The 22182-nt window shown below is 28.6% G+C and overlaps 3 protein-coding genes across 5 annotated transcripts; 2 read left to right on the top strand and 1 right to left on the bottom strand.

The window, feature by feature from the left end:
• The first annotated feature begins 1024 nt into the window (after window positions 1–1024).
• On the top strand, window positions 1025–6167 carry LOC111042706 (legumain-like). 2 transcript variants are annotated; one of them, XM_022327403.1, is made up of 12 exons: window positions 1025–1052; window positions 1127–1314; window positions 1421–1518; window positions 3562–3643; window positions 3756–3841; window positions 3914–4052; window positions 4140–4209; window positions 4274–4401; window positions 4469–4693; window positions 4764–4880; window positions 4948–5130; window positions 5710–6167. In XM_022327403.1, the coding sequence occupies exons 1-12, from the start codon at window positions 1025–1027 to the stop codon at window positions 5881–5883; spliced, it is 1518 nt and encodes a 505-aa protein (XP_022183095.1). In that variant the 3' UTR covers window positions 5884–6167. The 2 variants fall into 2 exon arrangements, with proteins under 2 accessions (XP_022183095.1, XP_022183096.1); XM_022327404.1 differs by lacking the exon at window positions 1025–1052 and having other exon boundaries at window positions 1200–1314; window positions 1414–1518.
• A 1944-nt stretch (window positions 6168–8111) lies between these two features.
• On the top strand, window positions 8112–18428 carry LOC111042704 (hybrid signal transduction histidine kinase A-like). 2 transcript variants are annotated; one of them, XM_022327400.1, is made up of 10 exons: window positions 8112–9067; window positions 9203–9353; window positions 15649–15868; window positions 15952–16360; window positions 16671–16893; window positions 17078–17170; window positions 17499–17849; window positions 17920–18059; window positions 18128–18229; window positions 18293–18428. In XM_022327400.1, exons 2-10 carry the CDS (start codon window positions 9206–9208, stop codon window positions 18422–18424), a joined length of 1818 nt encoding a protein of 605 aa, XP_022183092.1. In that variant the 5' UTR covers window positions 8112–9067; window positions 9203–9205; the 3' UTR covers window positions 18425–18428. The 2 variants fall into 2 exon arrangements, with proteins under 2 accessions (XP_022183092.1, XP_022183093.1); XM_022327401.1 differs by having other exon boundaries at window positions 8112–9353.
• A 640-nt stretch (window positions 18429–19068) lies between these two features.
• LOC111042705 (probable glucosamine 6-phosphate N-acetyltransferase) lies at window positions 19069–20835 on the bottom strand. The gene is made up of 5 exons (XM_022327402.1): window positions 20202–20835; window positions 20066–20128; window positions 19850–19980; window positions 19715–19776; window positions 19069–19315 (listed from the first exon to the last, which is right to left on the bottom strand). The coding sequence occupies exons 1-5, from the start codon at window positions 20344–20346 to the stop codon at window positions 19153–19155; spliced, it is 564 nt and encodes a 187-aa protein (XP_022183094.1). The 5' UTR covers window positions 20347–20835; the 3' UTR covers window positions 19069–19152.
• Between the last annotated feature and the right edge of the window lie 1347 nt (window positions 20836–22182).

Here is a 22182-nt window from a genome sequence, read left to right as displayed (position 1 = left end):
AATTTGAATTTTAAATTATTATAAAACAAAAACATGTCTTTGTATTTTTAATTTTTTTTCAATTGTTTTTGCAACAATATATAAATAATATTGTAATACATTTTCATGCTTTTTGAATCAACCAATAAAATTGTATCACCTGTCCACTTTTTTTATAATTGTAGTTAATTATTATTATTTTTGATTTAGTGTTGTTACTTTTAAAAAACACAACAAACCTGTAAAAAAATCTAATACAGATATGGATATTATTTTTTCAAGTGTTTTTTTAAGTTAGATAGGTAACACTTTATTATAGACATTATTTTGGGTGATTTATACTTAAAAGACATTGTTTTCAAAGCGAGTTAAACCCAAAAGGTTAAAGGAGTTGAACAATCACAATTTTTCCGAGTTATTCAGCTGGTATTATAATATAATTATAATTATATATCTTAAACATTTATTTAAATAATGATTATTTTAATGTTTAGGCCTTAGGGTATATGGTTTCGGTAATTTTCAAGATTTAAATTACTTTATAGGTTTTTATCATTTCAAATTTTGTTTAGATTAATTCTATTAAAAACAATTTCCTTATCCATACATAATTTAATTTATGAAAATTTTGCATCATTTGCGTTAACAATGCTTAAAAAGTTAATTAAGTTAGGTAATGTTTAATATTATGTTTGGTATTTTAGTTTATTTAACAAGGCCACTAACTAAGTATGAATGATATGGTAAACAAAGCTGTATAAATAAGTTAGTTTTATTAATAAATATTTCGTTAATAATTTTTAACAGGAACCTGCGATAAGATGGGTAAACATCTTAACAGATATGTGAGGTTTTAAGAAATGATGGCATAATATAATGTCAAGAGGCACTTGAAATATTTTATCTTTAATTATGTAGCAGCTTCATAAATGTATACCTACTAAATGGTAGAAGTAAATCGTGTAGTTACCTATTATAAAGGATAAGTTATAATAGGTATTTTTTCATTGGTTACCTAAATAAAATATTGCACTTCTCAACAAAAATGTTGAACAACAATCTGTTTAAAAGAAGTAAGCAAATAATATATTTTTCATACCTACCATTTATAATTCATTAATCAAAATTAATTGTGTAACATTTATAGAAAGTGTATGGATTTACTGTTTATTAAGTGTACTGTGTGTGCTAGCAATATTTGCCATAGTAAAGTTAATTATCGTTGGTCCAAGTAATTTTATCGATGAATGTTTGGAACTTTTTGGAGGTGCCAAAAAACAAACTTGGGTGTTCCTGGTTGCTGGTTCGAAAGGCTGGGATAATTACAGACATCAGGTATAAAAAATGTTGATTATAAAAAGACAAAAGTGCATTATTATACATTTGTTATTATTCTTATAATATGAAAAAATATTAAACTAATTGTAGCACTAGTTTTTAGGCTGATGTTTCGCATGCATACCAAACATTGTTGAATAACGGTATACCGGTTGACCGTATAATTGTAATGATGACGGATGATGTAGCCTTTGACCCTAAGTAAGATATATAATTAATGTAATTTCAAATCAATACAAATTATTAATTCTGACCAAAGCATAATATTTATCCAAGTATGTTTAAATTTTAAACATTTAAATAATGAATACCGTTAAAATTGCATTTATATTAACAATAAGAAACATCAATTTTTATTTTATAATTCATATGTTAAATTGGGAAATGTGGACAATTCAATCTCAAGTACACATAATAATAAATTCAAATCACTTTTCAAAAATATTATTGCATTACTAGGTAGGTACAAAAGATTGGTATGTTTGGGCTGAAATAACTGATAACCTCCAATCTCCCTAATGACATAAGATCATATTTATAGGATAGGTATAGTATCTTCTAAATACTATTTAAATAATTAAATTAGATACCTAATATTAATTGAATATCAACAAATCATTTTTGATTTATATTGCAGATTTTGTATTAGTTTATTAATCTATAAAGAGGTAATGAGGTACATTTTCTTTGGTACAAAAAAAAATTATTTATATAAAATCATAAATCAAGGGAAATGTTTGCAAATTTATGACATGAGTAAACATAATATTATGTATAGTAATAATGTTTGCAATTGCATTTACAAATCAAAAAATTCTGTGGAACAATAGTTATTACTTTAAATTTAAATGCTGAACAAATGTATTAATTTTGTAGAATAACTAGTTACATAATTATATTAAAACCATTCATTGAGATTTGAGAGTAATTTAAGACAATCTATTGCCTTTTAACTTGTCATAATTAGTATAAGAATATGATATCAGCTACCTACATTTCATATAAATTCACTCCGAAGTTCCAATAGGAAAACTTGGAAATTAGGTATGTGTCTTCGCCAATCAACATATTTAACTTCATTGCTAAGAAAATTAATTTTAAAATTCTGTACTAAACATTATCCACGACTATAATATTTGTAGCATAACTTGGTGACTATAAATTCAAATTATAGGCGAGACCTAAGTACCTAATAAGTGAGAAATATAACATTTTTAAAGCTAGGTACCATAATTTGAATTAATAAATCCCAATATTTTGAAGGCTTTGTTAATCATTTAATTCTTGTATAATGAATAAGGCATGTTGTATTTAAGTAAAATCCCCTATAAAAAATAACTCTCAAGTCAATAATATTGAATTTAAATTATTTAGTGGAAAATAGGATTAACTAAATGTGAGAAAGTAATAACAATAACTCTTCTTATGTAACACTTAAGGTACTATTTCACATTCATAGTTATCCGTGTTCAGAATTTTCTGGCTATTCATCAAATTAAATAACATTGTTCAGGTAAGAAGTTTTATAAAGCTGATTGCTTGGCACTGACTATTTAGAAAGTTACTTTTGATTTGACTAGTCACTTTGTTTAGTAGTTTGTTTGAGTAAATTAATTATTTTTTTTAAAGTAGGTAGGAAATCATTGAGTTGTTCAATATATTTAACAAACACTTTAATTAAAATTAAATCAATTTTTTTATGTATATTTATTTAATATCATAAACATTTAAAATATTTTATCATTGGAATTTTAGATCATATTTATTATAATTTAATTCTGGATTCTTTATGTATAAATTATTAAAATACAAAGACCTCAATAGTTAATATTAGTCATAGGTAATACTTTACTCACTGGAATAAAATGGGCATGAGCCTTATTGTACAAAAAGTTAGTATATATAACATTACAATGTTGATGTTAATTATTGAATTAATAATTAATAATATAACATAAAATATTAGGTACCTAATAATACAATCTAGGACCTAGATAACAACTTCAGTATGTTAATGTGAGATTTAATTACCTTATGAAACATAATATCTGAAATCAAAGCAAAGATTAAGACTACTACTGTTTTTATGAAATTTCTCCTCAAACAATATAAGGAGGTGCCTAGTTCTATGTAAGAACTAAGAAATAAAAAACTTATTCAATACCTATGTAAATAATCGATATCATTTATATTGGTTTTGACTAAAAATAAAATAAAAATGTTTACTTTATCTATAAAATACAGAAATCCATATAGTGGTGAATTATTTAATCATCCTAATGGTTCAGATGTTTACCAAGGCGTACAAGTTGACTATAAAGGTGAGGTAAGTAAAGTAGTACGAAATTAAAGAGTATCGTACTCATTTTCAAGTCTAATTGATTATAATATAAAAATCTATGAAAACTTCAATAATTACTTGTGGTTCATTTTGAAAGGAAGTAAAAAGTGAACATTTCCTGAAAGTATTAAATGGAAATAAGACAGCTATGATGAACATTGGCTCAGGTCGTGTAATTGAAAGGTAAGAAATGTTTGAGTGATGTTTGTTCAGTGATCAAGTTCTAATAAGCTATTAATTAATATTATTTTATAGTAATCATAGAGATAATATTTTTGTGTATTTTGTTGGTCATGGAACATCGGGCATATTGGCATTTCCAGAAAATTATCTTTATGCTGATGAACTAAACAATGCATTACAATCAATGTATAGTGATCATAAATTTAATGGTGTAAGATCTTAAAGTTGTATTCATCCAGAAATAGACATTAAATAGGTAAAGCATATTTATGTTTTAATTTTTCAATTTAATTTTTAGATGCTCTTATACATAGAATCATGTAGATCTGGTTCCTTATTTGATGGCATACTAAGTGAATCTAACAATAGTAAGCAAAAATATCTGATCTAATAATTTTACAATTTAATATTAGTTATCTTTTATTATATTAGTATTTGCTGTAACTGCCGCTGGACCGAGAGAGAGTTCATGGTCAATATATTGCATTGGTGGAGATGGAATACCAGATGTTTGCTTGGGTGATGAATTCAGTTGTACATGGATTGAAGATCAAGCAAATGTATTTTTTATTTTATTACTTAAAACAATTCAATAACATTAATATTTCATGTTTTATTTTTATGAAGCTCGGTATATTATATCCATTACAAGTGAACGAATTGGTCGAAAAAAGAACTGTTCTTAATCATTTTAATTACATTAGAACCACAGTTAAACTAAGTAATGTGATGCCATATGGAGACTTTAGTGTTGGGCAAGACAAATTGTCAACATATATTGGCAAATCACCCGAAGTATTTTCCAAGTATTCTTATCATAATAGTGATATTCCATCATTTAATAAACAAAATGTATGTGTCATATTATAATAACATAATCAATTTAAATACTATCTTTCTAAATTTATATACATTTTAACAGGATACAAATATGTCCAGTTCCAAATTTTCAAAAAATATGTATAAACCGTATCAGACAAAGGAACTACATAATGAAAAAAATTATTCTTTGAAACAAAGCTCCATTTACAATAGCATTGTATGTATTTCTAATTTATACTAAGATAACAACCAAAAACAAACATTGCCTACTTAATTCTTTGTAGATGAGAAAAGTTATGGACAGAACATTTTCTACAATTCTTCAAAAAGTTATAAAACAATTACCCGGATTTATTGGACATATTGATGAGCTTAAAGAACTTCCTAGTAATTTGCCATTAAATGTATTTCCATGTTACAGACAAACTTTGGATCACATCACTGCAAACTGTTTTTCTTTACCCAAGGTGAAATTACAAATAATTAACTATTTAAAATTCAATCATCTATACTCTGTTCAGAATAACGCGTACGACATGGCCCATGGTATCAATGGCAATTGTTTGTAAAGTGGGGCGAATGCTTAAACTAGTCCAGTCTTTGTCTGCCGCCCGGTGTGTTCTCATTCTGAACCAAGTATAGATCTAGCTATGAAAGTGTAAATATTTATAAAATAAATTTTTAATTATTTTTTTTTACCGAGTTAGTGAGCAGAACAATGTATACGTTTTAAATCAGTTAATTTAAATTGTAGGTAATTCATAATAATAAATAATATTCATATTTCATAAAATATAAAAATATACTAATATTTGGAAAGAAACACTGACAACAGTACTTAATATAGGTATACAAAATTGTTTTAAAAATTGAAGAATCTATTTTTTTAATAATTTATTACAAATAAAAATATGACTGTTCTATTTAGTCCTGATACTTAAAAGTTATATTCAATTGAAATTTATTTTGACTTTCTCAGAAATTCCAGGATTTATGCTAAAATAATTTTTTTACCTAATAATATTTATATTGTTTGAAATATATAGAATATATACTCACTTAATGAAGTGCACGTATTTTTCAATCTATGTACAAGAGTTATAAACAGTGAATGGAAATCTGAAGAGTTTTATAATGTGTTTGAACAAGTTGTACACAATGTCTGCTCAAAAAATTCATCAACATTTTCAAATTTAAATAAAATTACTGATATTTATTGAAATGTTTTTTTGTCAGTTTTCAATATTGTCACAATACATTAAGATTTAAGATAGGATAAGTATTAGGATTTTAATTTTAAATTTAATTTATACATTACTATTGAATATTATGTGTTTCATACTACTATTACAATATTCAACTTATATATTATGAATAGGTTTGAGTCATACACATTTTAGTTGTAATTGAACTGATACAAAATCTAGAATATTAAGAGGACGCCACACCCGCATGCGTTGTCTCCGTCTTACAAACGAGTAACATACCAAATTTACGCTCAGCAGTTCAAGTTGTATGCCGTTAGCTTAGAAATTAGAGTGAATTAACCTATTATGAAACTTGATGGTGAGAACTTTATCTGTGTTTTGTTGGAAGTTTTTTTACAATAATTCAGTTTTTAAGTGAGTTATGAGCATTTTTAATTTACATTTATTATACAAGCATACCTCGCTTAAAAACTGAAGTATCGTAAAAAAAACTTCCAACAAAACACGGATAAAGTTCTTACCATCAAGTTTCATAATAGGTTAATTCACTCTAATTTTTAAGCTAACGGCATAAAACTTGAACTGCTGAGCGTAAATTTGGTATGTTACTCGTTTGTAAGACGGAGACAAAGCATGCGGGTGTGGCGTCCTCTTAAATAATAACTCTATTCTTATAATCTTAATAAAATTGAGTGGTGACCCAAACCAATTAAGCTAAGCTTGAATTGTTTTATCATTTACTTTTAATTGATTCACACAAGACTACTTGTGAATTGATTAACATTAAATAATATTGAAATATTGTAATTACATTTTATGTAAATTTCTTGAAAATGCACTCATTTATTTATAACCGTTTAATGTTTGTAATAATTTTATTGAGTTAATTTAAGTGCATATTTTGTAACTCATTTTATTTCTAGAAAATCAATTAATTTTTCACTAAAAAAGATATTTAGTCATATACTGTGTCCAATTAATGTAAGTATTTTACTAATAATTATTTTAATTCATAATAGACAATTTTTCCATTAAATAAAATTGTATTATTTAATTCATTATAATATAATTATTTAAAAGATTAAAGCAAAATATGTGGAGTAACTTCAGAAGGGTTATCAAAATTAAAAGTAAACTTTTTTAAACTAATAATATTAATTTTTTTTTAGTTAACAATATTTATTGGACTAGGGTTTGGACCAAAAGCATTTCACTATTTTTTTATGTCTCAGGATCCTCAATAATTTGTAGGTTTTTTTTTTATTCGATTGAAGTCTAAGCAATAAGCTGATGAAGATTTATATACATCTAGATTATAATTGGTGTACAGAATGACTGGGGTTTATCTGATCATCAGTATGATATAATCAGTCATCGTACATACATAGGTAAATATAAGTCATTAAAAAAAAAAAAACCAACAAAAAAACTGTTCCCTGTTACCTAGTCGTTTAATAATTAATAATAATAATTATAAATTATAGTTGAGGACTTTCATACCTACACTGTCAAGCACCAGATTTGCATCTTGTAAATTGTAATCATAAAATAGTAAACTAGTATCATTAGCCACATACTAAAATTAAGCGTTCTGTATTCAGCACTTTTGTAATTTGTATCAAACAAAGTAATACTATTGAGTAATATACTTACACAGAACTTATATAATCAATTATCAACAGTACTACAGTAATGCAAATTACTCATCATCACAGTTTTGAACACTAGGATGCATACACGATGTAAGATATACTATGTATAATGTATATATATATTAGTATATCTTAAATCGAGGATGCATATTACATATCCTTATAAGTTCTATGTATAGACATGGCGCTTCATTAATTATTATATGACATAAATAGTAAAACAAATTGGAAAACGGTAAATACAAAATAATAAAATATAGCCTGTGTTAGTGTACATCACGAATTCAGGTAATAAATAATAACTTTAACTGCTAATAATAACTACTTTTTTTATAATAAGATATGTGTGTATGGCGTGTATCTTAATTCGTGGTGTTAATTACATTTTCAATATTCTCCCGGCATTCCGGCGGCCGGCTATCAATCATAATTCAAAACTTTTAGTGGTGGTAACGACCGTACGTGTGGCAACACTGTAAAACGCCTATCATGGTTAATTGAACATATTAATATTGTATTTTACTTTCTTCCGCACACGTCACACAAATTCACAATACACATTACCCACGTCACCCACATATGCATACACACACACTCACACACACTGTACATACGTCACACACGCATACGCAGTACACACACAACAATGGTCCATTCATATCTTAATGATTTCGAGACCCCATTCGATTGTAAACATAAATACATAATATTATTACTATTATCATGATTATTATTATCTCTTAGTAAGTTCGATCACCCGAAAACAAGGTCGGCGGCGAGTAATGAAAAAGAGAAATCTGTTGTCTGATCTCTAAAAGTCCTGGATCTCAGAGCACTAGACTACAACTTTACTAGTACTAGAGCGGTTGTTAGTTGACCCGTCGGCCGCGGTTTTACGTTTGACAAGACTCGACTACACCGCCGTAATCGTTTTTATTCTTCCATGGTCGGAGCTACACGCCACCAAGGGAATCATTGAACTCCACACCGATTACGACTGGCGTGCCGCCCGACCACCACCATCAAATCATGACCATTTCGGTTCACAACAACGACTAATCGTAACGATGTGATAAACACAATACACATTATATATAAATATATACTCATACACACAAAAGCGTACACACACAACTATGTAATTTCGTAACGTTGTGTCGTTGTAGGTGTACGTGGATTATATATGTATATGTATAATATATATAAATATATATATACTTATACATATAAATAATATGAATTGTGTGTGTGTTTGTGTGTGCGCGCGCGCGCAGCGTTTGTGTTCGTACTTCCATAATCGATTGTAAACTCGAATAATTTGTCTATAATATTGTTATTGTTGTCGTCTTAGCCTTTGTCGTTGCCGTTGTTGTCGTTGATGTTGAAGATTTAAGTATAACGCCGCAGTCGTGTCCGCGTCGGCGGACGCGCGACCGCCTGCCCGCCGAAGTACGGCCGAGTAAAATGGCCCAAGCCCGAACGCGTTGATCGTCGCCGGGCCAAACGAGACGACTGACACAGTTGGCGTGTGCGTGTGTTTGCATGTGAGTGTTTGTTTGTGCCCAGACCGTCGGGTACTGGGATTATCCCACTATCGGCACTATCCCGGTCCTAATCGCCAACACGTTCGTGCTTTATCTACGGGCTTAATGACTGGTTGACGAATAATAATCTTTCAGAGCATGACATATATCAACAACGCAATCATGCTGATCGAAGAAGAAGTCGCTGGCAACATGTCGAACAAACACAACAGCAAGGTTCAAGATAAAAATATTTGGAAATCATTGCGGACACACATTTTATCTCGGCGTGAGAAGAACAAACAAGGTACGTTTTCCGCGTTATTAGTCGTTAGGTACATAATATCTTGTAGCACACTTGGTAGGTGGCGCTCAAATTATTTGTTAGATGTTTTGATGGTAGGCGCAGCAATATGAGTTCTAATATTTTACGGCTGAGTTTGTAGACGAAGGAAAGCAAATGAGAAATCAAAATTAATCTAAAACTAGAGCATTCAAAGTGACTGAAAGGGTGTCAGTAATTTGCTGTCCAAAATATTCCCACGTATGACTTGAAATCAGTTAACTGAACAATTGTTTTTTTTTGATAATGCTATTCAATTTCATGAATAAAAGAATAGACTAATTTCAACTACCTACATATTATTCATTTAATTTCCATAAATTAAATGCTGGATGTGTTTTCAGTTATCCTCTTGGGCTTTGTCCTTTTATTTATTTATTATACGTTTAGATTTTGTTCCAGATGGGTGTTGAATCAATTATTAGTATAGGATTTAGCATTTATAATTTTATCTTTTTTTGTCAAAACTCTTAATACAATCAGAACCTTTCATTGAACCGTGTTTTAAATTAATTAATTCCCTTAAATGAAATGAACTTTCTAATGAATATTGAATTATGTAAAAATCCTCTGCAATATTAAATATTAAATTAAATATTATTCTTTTTGCACACATTTTGTGTATTGAAAATTGTTGTTAAATTCAACTTATTAGTATATTAGACCAATTAACTATATTAAACAAATTGATACAAATTCCATATATGTAATTAAAAAGTAATTAAAGGGCATGAGTTCATGGCAAGTAATTACAAAACACTGTGTCACAACCCAAGTTGTATGTCAATTATTATAATGATGCATTTTGTTAAGTACATTATTTTGATAAAGTAAACTTATGAATAATAGTAGTAAGTATTTTGGAGAGTACCTACCTATTTATTTAAAAATATGATTACTGTAACTATGTTTACCAGTTTCTCTTGTTCACCTAATATGTTGTGTAGAACAATAGTTTTTAATAATATTAAATTGTATTAGGCATATTATTTGTTTTTAGTGTCACTACCCTTTACTACATTCAACTTATCTTTCATTTCTTAAATATTACAAGTTCTTTTTTTAGTTTCGGACTGATTTCACATTTTTATATTACCTAGTTGGGTTATTAAAATGTTATTCCCCATGATCTTATTGTTGATGCATATTATGTGTCTTTTACAATTTATTAAATTAACTTCTCTGACAATAAATAAAAAAAATTATTGGTCGTTAAATTCGTGTCCACTAATATTATTGTTAGATGTTCAAAAATAAAATCATAGGACTTATAATAGTCTTTTTATATTAGGTTTCCTTATTTCACGTAAGCAGTGGGTATATTATTATATTGTAGGTTATGAAAGTTATATTATAGATTGAATTCACCTAAATTTAGGCTGTGAAACACATAATTATAACTCTGAACTAGATCCCCTATCTTTCATTGAAAATTTGATTGGATGTACCTATTACAACAGATTTTAATTGTTTAATTTTAACGGACTTCCTTCCCACTCCAACCCTCTGGTATCTGAATTAGCCACTCTCACAATCCCTGGAAATCCTACACAATGACTTAAAAGAAATTGGTGTAGAGACCTTAATGATTTATGAGAATAACCAATAATAACAACAGAAAGATAGAAATATATATATATAGATAATGTGTATATAAGAACAAAATGTAGTGTCACTGGATGACTTCTTCCCTCATTTTATTTTTACGTTTTCTTCTTTTAGTATAATTCATTTTTATTTTTCCCTATGGTACAAATTGTATATTCAAAATAAAAAAATAGTTCAATTGAGAAATTTGATTTTCTAAGAGAATATAGTGTTTTAAATACCTGAAAGTATAATAACTACTCTCCCAATTGTTAGTTTCTTTAGTTATTGCATAATGGCATTAAATAATAAATATATTCATAACTACACATTTTGTTTTTTTTTATATATTTACATACTCAGCTTAACCTATATTATACCTTTCTAATATAAGGAAACTAATGAAGTTTTTATGTGGGTGTATTAAACTATTGACAACAAAGTGTATATTTATTCCAATATTAATTTAGTAAAAATAAATAAAAATAAGAATAGCACTCAAGAAGCAATTCTATGTTTATTTCACTCTAGGTTTATAACTATAATATATTCCATTGATTTGGTCACCAAAAAACTGGAAAAAAACCACTAAATTTGATCTTCAATCCCTTATAAAAATTTTGAGATTTTGCTGAACTTTTATTAATTTCCTATAAAAAAACGTATTTTAAGTCTTTTATATTAAATGGTGAATCCTTAGCTTAGGTGTTACGCTTAAAAATTAGCCGAATTTACAAAATAATTAACAAATTACATCAATGGACAGCTTGTAAAAATATGATCTTTAAATGCTTATATTATAAAAATAAAAATGGGTGATATTTTTAGAATTGTTGTAAGAACGATATGTGAGGAACCTTGTACTACATTTTTAAGTTTGGTTTACTTGGAAAAATGGGATCATACATTTATTTATTTTTAAAGTCTATACATCTATACAAAGCACTAAATGAGCCATAATATTTTTAATTTTTTTATTATATCTATAAATGTTCGTATAATATTTGGTGAAAAATGCAAGTCTCTACAGTTATTCATTTTAGAATTAAGTACATCGGACAAATTAATTTTGTAGTTTTCCAATTATTTTGAAATAATAATATGAATTTTTCAAAATCAATATATATCATGTTCATGGCTTTGCTCAGAATCGAATGTAATAATAATTAATTGAAACGATTTTTAACAATTTACTCCTGCTAAAACTAAACAATATTTTAAAATAATCAAAACATTTAATTCAAGTTTTCAAGGATACCACATTCAATGGGTTGATAGTTAAAATACTTGTAGGTACGTGAAAATTGTCAGGTTTTGATTTAACTACAATTATAGGTTAGGTTACTTTAGTAGTACTTTCAAAAGTTGTAACAAATGTCCATTTTATATGTATATATTATACAGAGTGTTATGAAATTTTTTGGGCATTTCCAAACAATCTGATATTAATTATTTCTACAAGGCATAATTGTTTTTCTGGTAGTTTTTTTTTGTCCTTAAAATGGTTTTTATTTTTTTTTATTGATGAAAGTTGCCTCCTGGTATAACTAAAAATTGACAACATTTTTACATTTTTAATGAAAAAGCCTGCTATAGACAACCTTAAGTATAAATTATGTCATGTTTTTTTAGGTTTTTAAAATATTGAAGTACAATATTTAAAAGGTTTTAATGTTACAAGTTTGTATTATAATTTATCAATGCTCATGTATCTTAGAAAAATGAAACAATGTGAAAAACCAGTGTATCAGCACAAATAATGTTTTTAGTTTATTGACACAAGTTTGATTTTAAGTCATATTACAATTACTTTAATGTTAAATCTAACAATGCTAAAATTGTGTGCGTGGTTCATATGTAGAGTATAAATACTGCACTGACATTCCAAATCTTAAATCTATTGTAGAAATATAGATATCAATGGTTTTGTCTTAAATAATATAAGATAGTACCTAATGTAATTATAATATTTATACTTTGTATTATGTATAACAATATTCAAAGCTAGACAGTAACTAGTTAATAAATTAAAAGTTAAGTTATTAGTTACTTCTTTTGATAATATTGAACTAAACTACTTAAAAAAAAATAGAATATTAGATATATTAGTTAGTAACTAAGTTTTTCCATTTCATAAATAATTGTAACTTAACTTGGTAATTTTCTTAAAATTATTTTAGTCTCAATAACAGAAAAATAATTACAATTTTGTTGTAATATCATGTATAAAAAAATTAACGTATCTTAATATTATTATCATGAAAATGTGTAATTGAACTTAGATACTCTAATTCATTTATATTTTAAGATAACTTAATTTTAACTAGTTAAAAAAATTGGTTAACTTGTCTAGCTTTGGCTATATTTAAATGTTATAATTGTTAAATGTTTTCATCAAAAATAAATGACTATAAAAAATGATTATGTAAGTGCGGATTCAATGAATTTGTTTGTTTTTTTAAAATAAATTGTTGTAGAGAGTTGAATTGTTTATTAAATAAACATATTATACATTAATATTTTCTAGGGATGATGTGATTTTCAAAATATTTTGGATCTTTTTATGTTCTTTTTAGACATTTAACATTTTTTCTATAAATGTTGATTAACATTCGTATGCTCCATCAATCCAATCCGACAATTTTAAAGAAGTTAAAATGTTGAGAAAGTTTGTCATAATCACAAACATTAGCAAATTATTTTATAGTTACTTTAACTTATTAGTTATTACTAGGGCCCGGATTTAAATGCACTTAAAACCATACAGATATGCTCTAAAAAATATCCAAAAATTCCCTTAAAAAATGCATTTTACCACAAAAATGACCTTAAAAATGCCCTTATAAAATACAATTTACCACAAAAATGACTTTAAGAATGCCATATTTTTTTTTTTATAACAAATTGTAATTTGTACCTAAATGAGACATAATAATTATTTTTACATAATTATTTTATTAAAAAAAAACTGAAAATTTTAAATATTGACTGATATGATGTTGACACTCATGTTTTGGCCTTTTTAGGGGAAATAATCTACAGTCAATAATAAACTAAGATAAGATAAAAACTAAATCGAAAAAAAAATGACAATGTGTATGGAAAAACCCGATAAACCTTCTTAAATATCAAGAAAATAATTTATCTTAAGATAATTTTTTGAATAGTCCAAGTTTTATATCTATTTTGAACAAATTTGCATTAAAAACTAACAAAATGACCCAATAATGCTAAAAATGCTCTAAAAAAGAAAAAACGACGAAATATGCAAAAAAAATGCAAAATAAAATGTATAGCTTTCAAACCCTCGTTACATGGAACGAATTATGTACTTAGAAAGCATTGTATATGATCAACCAAAAAAATATGCACTTTGCATTGAAATCCGGGCCCTAGTTATTACTTATTACTTAGAACAATACAAAACTTTTTCCCTGTAATATTGTCCTCTTACTTTGTGCCAGGGAAAAATAATATCATGACCTGACCAATAGTCGTCTGAACTCACGCATTCTCTACCCAACGACAGCAGTTTGTTATTGCTAGGTACATTTGGCAACACTCAACTCTGTAATTTATATACATTTACACAAACTTTACTGTTTCGGCACAAATGGCAGATATTGTGCCTCGGAATCCGGTAGCTTCTATCAGTGCATGCTTTCAAAATGGTAATGTTCTTCTGTGGTGCTGAGTTTATAAACTTTATAATGTGCGTTCTGACACTTAAAACTTTTTAAGATGCCTTTTTATATATTTTGCATGCATATATTTACCATTTACATTGTTTGATTTAATTTTTAATTTTTGTCATATAATGGGTTCATATAATGATATTAAAATGAACCATAGTGGTAATTGTGACAACTGATATTATGTTAGTATATTTTTTCATGTACTTATTTGTGAATTATAACCTTGTTTTATATGTTTAGGTTTTTTAAAGGTTGCATTATAAAAAAGAAATAGTTTAAAATAGCTATAATTTAGATATAGGTTAGACTTTTTTCCATTACTTCCCCCCTCCACGTTGTATTGATCCATTGATGTTTATTGCTTAGAATCTAGACTTTATATTAAAGGTTCTCATACTGTAATATTATTCAGTGGTGTTATATACTCTATATACACCGTTAACTCAAGTCTCCATAAATTTGCAACAAAAAAATAGTTTTCATTAAAATTATTACAATTTTGCTGCGTTTACCCTCAGAAAATTTGAAGCGTGGTATAGACAAAATTAAAGTTTTTCAATTATTATTATTAAAAATTTGTGGGAGCTGGTCAGTACTTTTGTTGCTCAAAATGAAAACAAATATCCATTTTTTTGGATTGATAAGAGATAGATCCTATTTAATAGGTATATTTAAAATAGTTATAATATTTTACAGATTCATTATTTTGAATTGTTTTGGTTTAACTTGTTTGTGTTAGTTACGTAAGTATTATAGACATAAGAAATATGCGAAGCAAAAAGTTCTTTAGATTAGACACATTTAAATAATGAATAGAAAATATTACATTTCCCTAACACTTGCCCTATCTTAAAATGTGTATACTATAAATGCTAAGCCGAACATACTTTTGCAAAAATTATATAAATAACAAATTAATATGTTGTATACATATTATGTTTCCTCAATCAGTATTTAAAATATATTTTAATTAATAGCTGAAGTTGATGCTGAAGTGCTAAGAAAAAAAAAATGTGTAGAATATCAAAAAATGCAAGAAAACAAATTATCATTAGCACAGATCAATGGCCGTTTATCTCAACTACGAGACAAACGTGATGAACTTGAAGAAGAAAAACGTGCACTCTTGAATCAGTCACAAGCTACTGATGATAGTATGGCAACTGCTTTAGTAGTGCCTAAAACTGAGGCTAATTGGTATTAATACTATGAAATACGTAGTTTTTTATTTTGTTATTGGTCTTTACTAACATGTATGTATTTTTATATGTATTTTTCAGTGAACCTATGAACAATAAGACAGTAGTCACTAACAATATCAATAATGCTGTAGTTACAAATCATCGGCCGACCCCTTTACTTCAACAACAACAACAACAACAACATATATTTAGACAACAGACTACAGCAGTAAATGCACAGTCTGGTGCAGGATCTCCTGCTGCAGGTAGCGGATTAAGTCCATTGGCACAACAGTCTTTGATGATGCACAATTCCAGTACCAGTAACACTGGAGGTAGTAACCAAACATTATTGGTTTGTTCGCCAGCCACAATAAATGCTGCAAACAATCAGAACAATAATGTGACTCGTTCTACTATGTCATTAGCAGCTTCTTTATCTAGCACAATGACTTTTACAAAATTTCCGACGCTGTATAGCAGTAGTACCACTCATTTATTAGCGCCGGTAAATTAAAAAAAATAAATTTCATTTAAATATGTTTACAATGTAAGTTTCTTTCTAAGCTACTACATTATAATCACTAACAGACTTCTTGGTATACAATTCAAGCATTGTGTTATTGATTGTATTACATATTATATTTCCAAACTATTTTTCCTCTCTATTCACTTTACTTACTTTATGGCTCTACAAAATAAATTTTAATAACTACCTACATACTAACTTCCTCTTTAATGTTTCACTATCAATATAAAACATTTGTGGTTTAAACTTACGTCAGTATAATTGAAATTTATATTTTTTTTGTATTTAGAATGTTGGAACTAGTAACAAAATGGGTAGAACACCATCTCCACAACCCCAAACGATACAGCAGCAAAACTATCAACAGCCACAAATTGTTGTACCTTTCCCTCCATATAAGCCAATGAATAGTGGTGGTAGTACTACTAGTAATTTAAATTCTACTGCTCCAGCTCCTGTAGTAAATACCATAAATCAGTCATTAGCTACTGGAACCAATAGCAATTATCCTAGTAAGTTTTTATGACATAAGGTGCATTTTTATACAAATAAAGAGTATTCTATGTCGATGCAACAACGTTTTTCTATGTGATGAAAATATGAAATAGTAGCTTAATCCTCATCATTTGAAGAAAATTTAGAAAAACTGTTTATTACTTCATGTTTAATTTTTTTTTTGTGTATACTTTAATTTAGTTGAAAATTCAAATAGACGTGGAAATAGAGATGACACTTCTCAGTCATTTAATAGAAATGTCTGGATAAACAACAATTGCAACAATAGTAACAGTAAGAAAATATGACATAATTACTTTCATATAGTAGGTTTCCTATTTGGTTGAAATATACAGGTTATCATTGTGTATAGACTCTTTATCATCAGTTAAAAAAGGGTTGTGTAAAGGGATACCACAAATATAAATTATTTTTATCTTGAAAACACTCTGACTCCTTTTGAGCTGCCATTTTTGTTTTTATCATCAAATATTTAATTGTGAAGGGGTACATGTACAATAAATATTGTATATTTCAACCATGAATGTCTCTATGTTAATTTCATTTATGTTCCTACTATGTTTAAAAAAAATTATTTGTTATAAAAATTTTTTGTTTTTAGAAAATACGCAACCAAATGTCAGTAATTATGGATCATTTTACCAAACTAATTCTACTTCTGCAGTTAATTATTGTGTCAATAATGGCATTTTGTCTTCATTCCCCTCTTTATCTTCAGTAAATACTGTATATAGTTATTCTGGGCCACCACCGCCACCGCCTCCCCCACCACCAAGAACAGAATCGTCTAGTAGTGGTAATTTAATTGTGAGTACAGCTGGTGATCATGGAGCTCAGCAAATACCAAAGCCTCCTTCTTCTCATCAACACCATCAACCTCATCACCACGCACACTCCCATCCACCTATGTACATGAGCCCAGGCATTCGAAACCAAACTAGTAATCACACATGTATGTTTTTTTCTGTGTATAAATTTGTCTCAGTAAAAGAGTGTTTTAATAATGGTTTTGTTTTCATCAGATCACCCTAAACCACCTCATAGTGTCTACCCGGATGATAAGTCGGTACCTCCTCCGCCACCTAATTTTTATCAACAGCAAGGCAATAGAAATATTCATTTGTCAAATACTACTACAGTCGCGTCACAACCACATCAGATGGTATGTAGTTAAAATTTGTTCACTGTGAAATGCAAGTATTTTAATTTTTAATACTATTTGTTGAGTAGAATCAAAAACCGCACAATATTGGTTATCCTATGCGACACCCCACAACTGCATCTCCAGCTTCCCAACTCTCTCCAGCAATTATTCAGTCGTCTCAACAACACGTGAGTTGATCAATATATTTTATTCTGTTCAATTTATAGTATCTAATTTTTTGTTAATAATAGGCCTCATATACTGTTCCGACAAGTACAGTCACAGGGTATTCAAATAAACCGCCTGCCACTGTTGTTTCAACAGCCGATATTCCTAGATATCAACAACCACCACCTCAAACACCAATGTCTAGACATGAATAACAACTGTATCAAAAATAATTCTTGATAGTTGAAGAGAGTACCTAGATTAAATGGATTAATGTACTTTAACGTATTGCTTAGTTTTAATAATCTTTTAACACTAAGTATGAACAATACTGTGGTGTTCGTTATACAATATTATTACAATTATATATATATTTTTTTGTACTTTGTAAATTTAATGATACATACTTTTTTAAGTTGTTTTATATACGCGGGGGTATTCAATTATAATATTGAAATTTGTATGTATAAAAATGATTTTTAAATAATTCTTGATATGGTTTAAATATTTTAATTGTATAACTGATTAAATTATTTAATAAACTGATTGTTTAATTTGGTTACATAACACTTATATTTTTATTAGAACGTGGAATATAAACAAATATATTCTTCTCGCCAATCAAATATTACTCAATTATGAATGTTCTTCAACTAACCAAATTCTGAAATTTGGGATGAAGAAAGAAATTAAAAATTAACTTAAACAATGGAGTTTGAAAAAACAGATATCTACAAATTACAGTAGGTATTATGTAATTTACTTTGCATGTCGGAGTTTAGGAATAACAAAATCCAATAAATTGAAGTATGCAAGATCTTTAAATTTAAATCAATAATAAATTCTTGCGTTTAAAATATTTTAAAACATTATACAAATTGTATTTTTCAAAAATAACATCGTATATTAAAACCAAACATTACTGTTTAATAAATAACAAAGTTCAATGTGATGGTTTCTCAAACTTAATCTGCATGTAATTTGAGTTTCCGGGTTCTTTCACAAAACCCATTGAGCTATACCAATTAACATTACTATCTTTACACTCCAATGAAATCTTGTAACAATTTAGGATTCGTGACAGAGCAATCAGACGTTGAACAACGCTGTAAAAAGTTGATAAAAGTTAGTAATAAAAGTGTATAAAAGTTATGACATGATAATTTACTAAAAAAACTTACACTGATGTGAAATAATTGTATTATTTATTATACACAATAGTTAATTTTTAAAACTGATATTAATATAAACAAGTGGATGACACATTGGAAAATATGATGTATAGGTATTACATGTATAAATGACAAAAGTAAGTATGGAATTATTGCATTAAATAAAGTAAAATACTGAAATCATATGTGGAACTGTGTTATCTATTTATATGTTGTATTTTTCAAATATTTTTAATCTATTAATCATAATACTTGAAGTTTTGGTACAACAATTCTAGTTGATTCAAAAATAACTACCTACTTATTATAAATTTTTTAAATAAAGCTACTTACATTTTCCCAAACCGTTTTCCTCTGCAGTTAGAGTCAACAACAATATCTTCAATTCTACCACGCTGCAATTCAAATACATAAATTAATAAATTATTTTGTAGATAGGTACGTGTAAAAACTGAAATTATGTCTAACTTGTCCACAGAGGTGTATGAATTTTTTTTCAATGGTCAGAGAACCGGTCGCCACTATGCAGTTCTCCTCAGTATCCTCGACGACAATTATGTAATATGTACCACTGTTCTTTTTCATCACTTCAAAAGTGTCTAAAAAATGATGACATGACTTGTGTTAATAGAAGTGGAAAAAGACACTACAAATAAAGAAATAATAATTAACAGTCCCACTAACTCAAATACATCTGTTGAGTGACGCTTCCCGTCACGGTCAGTTGAGACAACAAATCCAAGTACCCTGCGATATAATAAATAAATTAAATATGCTTGAAAATAGAACGCATCTGAGCAAAAAACCACTTGTTGCGTACCATAGTCATAGTCTGTCAAGCACAGGGGTCTTAATCGGTATTTGCAGCTACCGTCGTCCACTGACAGTTGGTCAGTTCGAGTCGTGTCGTCGGCGGCGGTGGCGGCGGCCAGCGTTTGTGGATCGAACAGGTAGTCGACGGCCATCGTGGTTAGCACGATATGAGCATTAGAATGGCGAAACGGCGGCCTCGGCTACACGTGTTGGTCGCAAGACGAAAACGTATTGCGTTTAGACCTGATCAGCGACAACGATCGTTCACCTCGGCGCGGCGTTGACGAAGATCGATGACGACGGACCGTCGACGTCGAAACGTGCTCGAGTGTTCTACCTCCACACCACCAGTCACCACTACTTGGACGCGAAATCGTGCATTCCTCGATACGCGGCCTCATATCGGCGTGTTTTATTATTACTATATATTTTCGAGTCTCGGCGGCCGTATTTCGCTTTCACCGCTAACAGGTTATCAGTTATCACGAGCATAATGATAATAATAATTACTATGTTCTATATAAATTGTGACGACATTGTCACGAGCTTGGCGGAGTGTGTGCCGTACTATGATGTGCATCGTGTATGTACCATGGGGTTGCGGTGCGGTGTTGCGTGGTGGTTCGGAAACGCGTACGTCTGACGTCGATATTGGGCACTGGGCAGCGAGTCTCGCGACGTCGTCGTTTACGGCGCGTGCGCGTCCGCACGAGTGCACGACGACGGCGGCGGCAGCAGTTCAAGGCCTCACGAAGTCGCGACTTGCGGCGGCGATTGTTTTGAATTATTATTTACAGAATACAGATTATACAACTAACAACTGTATTATACCATAGACCGATAGATCTATAAAAGTATTAGCTGGTTCGAAAGTCTGTGTTGTGTATCTACTGAACAGATACACATCTACAAGACTATACAGTAACAGTTAACTAGATTTTAATGTTTTTATAATCAATGACTCGTCTCTATCATAAAATGTGGCATAACAATGTTCAATATTTTACACCTAACTTATACAAAATCATGTACAAGTCACTCTCAAATTATGTGAATGTCTGTTTTACCATACCTAGAAAAAAATTACTACCATACACCCACATTAGTAAGTAGTTTGACGAAAACGAAAACGAATGATAAAAATGTGTAGGTACTTACTTAATAGTACTTACTACTTATGTCTTATATAAGTTATGGGATTTCGAAGCGTTCATATATTTTCAAAGCATCTGGTTGGTGGTTCTACATTTTTACCATAATAAAATGATTATTATTATTTATTACATAATATTTTCTTACTATATTATGACTATTATTATTATAATTATAATTTGTATTATTCATTGTAGTATTGTACTATACCTCTAAATTCTAATGATGACATCCAAAAATTCCGAAAATATGTTTACGAAAAATATTATGAACTTTTAGCTGTTGTTTACTAGTTTACCACAATGTATCACTCATAGTCATTATGCGAATATATTTTTTATTTTAGTATCTAAGTATTAAAAAAGAATATTTATTTGTATTTTAATTCAAAGTTATTAAAACGTTACAACACAAATTGTTAGTTGTTACAAATTTACAATATATTAGAGTAGGTAGGTACTCTGAACTCTGAAGTACAAGTCCAACACAATATAATAATAGTACCTAACAACCAACGTTAAGTTCCTGCAAGAGACCTAGCATGTAAAAAAAAAAACAAAGCTAGTTCCTACACACTACACGGTACACGATAGAAAAATTTACACAATGTAAAAATGAGATGTGTAAGTAGTGTAAGTACTAAGTTCCTATATGATCGGAAAACGTTCTCATATATAAATATTGATGTGTCCAACCATAATTTTTTAGTCTGTGATTCTAACGTGAAAAACTAAGTGACGCCTCGATTTGTTAGATCATTTTGCAAAAAATACGACTAGAGTATTTATATTTCATTAAAGATAGTATTCTAAAAATAATTTGAATAAACTCAGATT

The sequence above is a fragment of the Myzus persicae genome, unplaced genomic scaffold (genome assembly GCF_001856785.1).
Source record: "Myzus persicae strain clone G006 unplaced genomic scaffold, MPER_G0061.0, whole genome shotgun sequence".
Taxonomy (NCBI): domain Eukaryota; kingdom Metazoa; phylum Arthropoda; class Insecta; order Hemiptera; family Aphididae; genus Myzus; species Myzus persicae.
Note: the sequence above shows the minus strand (reverse complement) of the source record. Positions and strands in the feature narration are given on the sequence as shown.